The sequence below is a fragment of the Diaphorina citri genome, unplaced genomic scaffold, assembly GCF_000475195.1.
Source record: "Diaphorina citri unplaced genomic scaffold, Diaci psyllid genome assembly version 1.1 scaffold137, whole genome shotgun sequence".
NCBI lineage: Eukaryota > Metazoa > Arthropoda > Insecta > Hemiptera > Psyllidae > Diaphorina > Diaphorina citri.
Genome location: NW_007377574.1, coordinates 259,339 through 262,969, shown reverse-complemented (window position 1 = coordinate 262,969; position 3,631 = coordinate 259,339). Strand labels below are relative to the sequence as shown.

At 37.5% G+C, this 3,631-nt stretch overlaps 1 protein-coding gene across 1 annotated transcript; it reads left to right on the top strand.

Moving 5' to 3' along the window:
- Positions 1 to 326: 326 nt before the first annotated feature.
- Positions 327 to 982, top strand: LOC113465638 (histone H3.v1-like). Its single transcript, XM_026820311.1, has one exon. The coding sequence runs from the start codon at positions 476 to 478 to the stop codon at positions 812 to 814; it is 339 nt and encodes a 112-aa protein (XP_026676112.1). The 5' UTR covers positions 327 to 475; the 3' UTR covers positions 815 to 982.
- The last annotated feature ends 2,649 nt before the right edge of the window (positions 983 to 3,631 follow it).

Here is a 3,631-nt window from a genome sequence, read left to right as displayed (position 1 = left end):
TTAATTTTTTTTCGGGTACGGTCGTTCGGATTTTTCTAGTGTTTTACGAAGAACTACTTATAGTTTTTATTTCGGGCGGTAAACCTTTTGCGAAACATTGAACCCATGCACAGTTCTAATCCCAAAAACCTAGATTCTCAAGACAAATTAACCTAACATTCCCCAAAAAATCTCAAATGTACATAAAAGTCCGTAGGGATCTCATCAGAAATTGATACCAAACCTTACCTAAGATTGATTTTGTCAACCAAATTGACCTTAATTCAACCTAAATCCGTAGGAATCTTATTGAAAAGCAATCTAAAAACCTCACCTTATCCAAAATCCGTACGAATCTTATCTGAAATTGATTCCAAACCTCACATAAAATTGATTTTGATGACCCAAATTGACCTTAATGATCCCAAAAGTTGACCTTAATTAACCCGATTTGACGTCAACCCAAATTGACCATCCAACCTAAACCCAGTGCGTCATGTCACTCAAACAATACCGCGGCTATCCAGGTGGCCGCAACATCCAATCAGATCCCGAGTCTGACATCCAGGAGTACTCTGATTTCGAAGACTTGGATCAAGGATGCGAAGAGGAAGAAGACGAAGGAGAGGAAGAGGAGGAGGACGAGGAAGATGAAGAGGAGGAGCTAGAGGAGGAGGAAGATCCGGCTCTCCAGTTGCCGTATCCGGGGTTCATACCTATCTCGCTCAAATATTTGGATCAGACTTCCAGGCCGAGGTCGTGGTGTCTGCGGATGATCACTAATCCATATCCTTTATTATACACAGCCAAGCAAAAGATTCAAGGAAAAGAATAGACATAGTAGAAGGAATTACGTAGGGAACGTAGCTAAAGGAAGAGTAGGAAATGATTATGAAAGAACTAGGGAAAGGGCTTCCGTAAAATGATCCATTTATCGACTCAATTGTAGAGGTATCTTTTTATTATTGAAAATTATTTACAGAGGGAAACTATAGCAATCAGAGTAATTGTCCCTTGTAGGTGTCTAAGTAGTGTAGAATATAGATTGCTCTGATGCAGACCATTGGAATCTGAAAAAGACCGAACTGTAGAGGATGCATTTGCTGTCTGAGGACTGATTTAAGAAATTCTCAGTATCTGACAATTTTCGCAATTTCGCCTACATCATTCCAACTTTACGCTTTGCTTATACATACATAGTTCTAGGTACAACACTGACTAAACTACCTATGTATGTGTATTACTTTCTATTTTTACATACATATGAGCGCAATATTGACCCTGCCTATTCTGAGAAACAGCTATACCCTATACCACCCTTTTGGTCAAAATTCAAATGAGAAAAAATTGAAATTTTCGAAAAAGAACGAATTTAGGAAGGTACCAAGCAACTAAAGTTACTCTGCCTACTAAATATTTAAGTACCTAAACACTTGTTGTTTTGACCCCCACTCCAACGGGAGTCAACTCTTTCTTTTTTGATATTTTTGCCTTTTACGAGACAACCTTCGCAAAGAATCAAAGAGGATTCGCTACTCAATTGTAGAGGTATCTTTTTATTATTGAAAATTATTTACAGAGGGAAACTATAGCAATCAGAGTAATTGTCCCTTGTAGGTGTCAGGTGTCTAAGTATAGTGTAGAATGTAGATTGCTCTGATGCAGACCATTGGAATCTAAAAAAAAACGAACTGTAGAGGATGCATTTGCTGCCTGAGGACTGAGTAAAGAAATTCTCAGTATCTGGCAACGTTCGCCCACATCATTCCAACTTTACGCTTTGCTTATACTAGGTACAACACTGACTAAACTATCTATGTGTACTTTACATACATATGAGCGCAATATTGACCCAGCCTGTTCTGAGAAACAGCTATACCCTATAGGCCTATACCGACCACATCCCTATAATGAGAAAATAATGTTGACCCTATTTCGAGAATGAGCAATCCCCCCTGTTACCCTGTAGGAATTTCAAATGGTTCTATTTGCATCTCATTTGTAATTCGCTTTGTTGATTTGCAATAAGCTACACATCCGATTTCCAGTGCAGCTCTAACCCTTTCACCCCTAAAGGGACAATACGTCCCACAGAAACATGATTTTCAAACGTGGGATATATCATATCAGACCTGTTGAAAAAATTCCGTTCTCGGTGTTTTTCAAACGTTTCTTTTTTTTTTTTATAAACTTTGAGCTGACCCCTCCTCGTCTAAAACTTTAGCAGAAAGTTTTAGACGAGGAGGGTTTGATTGTTTGAAAATCATGTGTCAGGTACCAACATACACGTTATTACATGTTTGAAAATCAAAAAATATTGTCTTGGTTGAACGATAAAAAGCTTAAACGATAACGGTTGAACGATAAAGATAAATAAAACGATAAAAAGAACGATTAAAAAAAAAAAAAAATTGTCTTGGTTGAACGATAAAAAGCTCACAGCTGTTATTTCAAAGCCAAGTTACCAAGAGTGTGTTTCTGTGGACACCCTGTTTATCTGTAACGGTAAACAAATCAACGTAGGGCAAACCGGGGTAGCCAGATAGAGGGCAAAGTGAACCCTGAGGTTGTTAGGTGACTGGGGAGGCAGATAAAGAGGTAGGTAACTCTGTAACTCAATAGAAAACTTTTCCAATATTTCCCACTGTAAATAAAAAGAGGTTCGAAAGTTGAATTCCATCTATTTGGATAGGAGAGTTTTTGTATTTTTTTCTTCTACTATTATTTACTATTCCAACAATTCCATTGGTGCCTATATGGCCACCAGAGTTTTTGCCATTGAAATTGTTTGTGAGTTCCTACCTACATGTTATTGTTGGTGTTTTTTGAACTTTCCCCGTCTGACACAACACTTCAGACATTTCCGACAAATTTTGTATTTTGCTTCCTATGTTAAGTAATGGTAGTCCGCACACCATATCCGTATCAGACATTTCCAAAACTTCCGACATATGTACTACCATTACTTAACATAGGAAGCAAAATACAAAATTTGTCGGAAATGTCTGAAGTGTTGGAAGTGTATGATCAGTCTGCGCGCTACTTTAGACGTCAGTAAAATTCACTTGGCTAACTTGTCTGGTTTTGTCTCCAGATCGATTTTTGTTCAGTACTACTAGGAGGACATGAAACTTTGTAGAGGTCTTATTTTTTAGCCCAAACAATAATGCCTGATCAGGAAAATTAAAAGATTCTTCCTAAAACAAGTCGGGATGAAAGGGCTAATACGTAACACAAACAGTACAGCTACACAAATGGGGCCATTGCTGAATTGGAAATTATTTCAGCACCTGTTACACAATCCGCGTTATTTCACAGATTGAATACCTCGTTATCTTTTCCTTTGAAATTCCTCTTTTTTGGGGCATTGCATTCGCATTTAGTAATAAGTCAAAAATAGACCCCGCTCCCCAATACGTATAGGTAAATAATATACGTTTATGTACATATATTTCTATTTATTTCTCGCTCCCTAAATACATAAGAACATAAAGATGTAGGTACATAATTATATTCCTATTTAGTCATCATACCTCATTTCTCAATCCATTTTTTATTGCGTGTGTGTATGAAATATTGACTTGGACAACATAATTGATGTGCACCATACTTAAAGCCTGATGATGTGCTACGTAAGAATTCGCCGGAAATC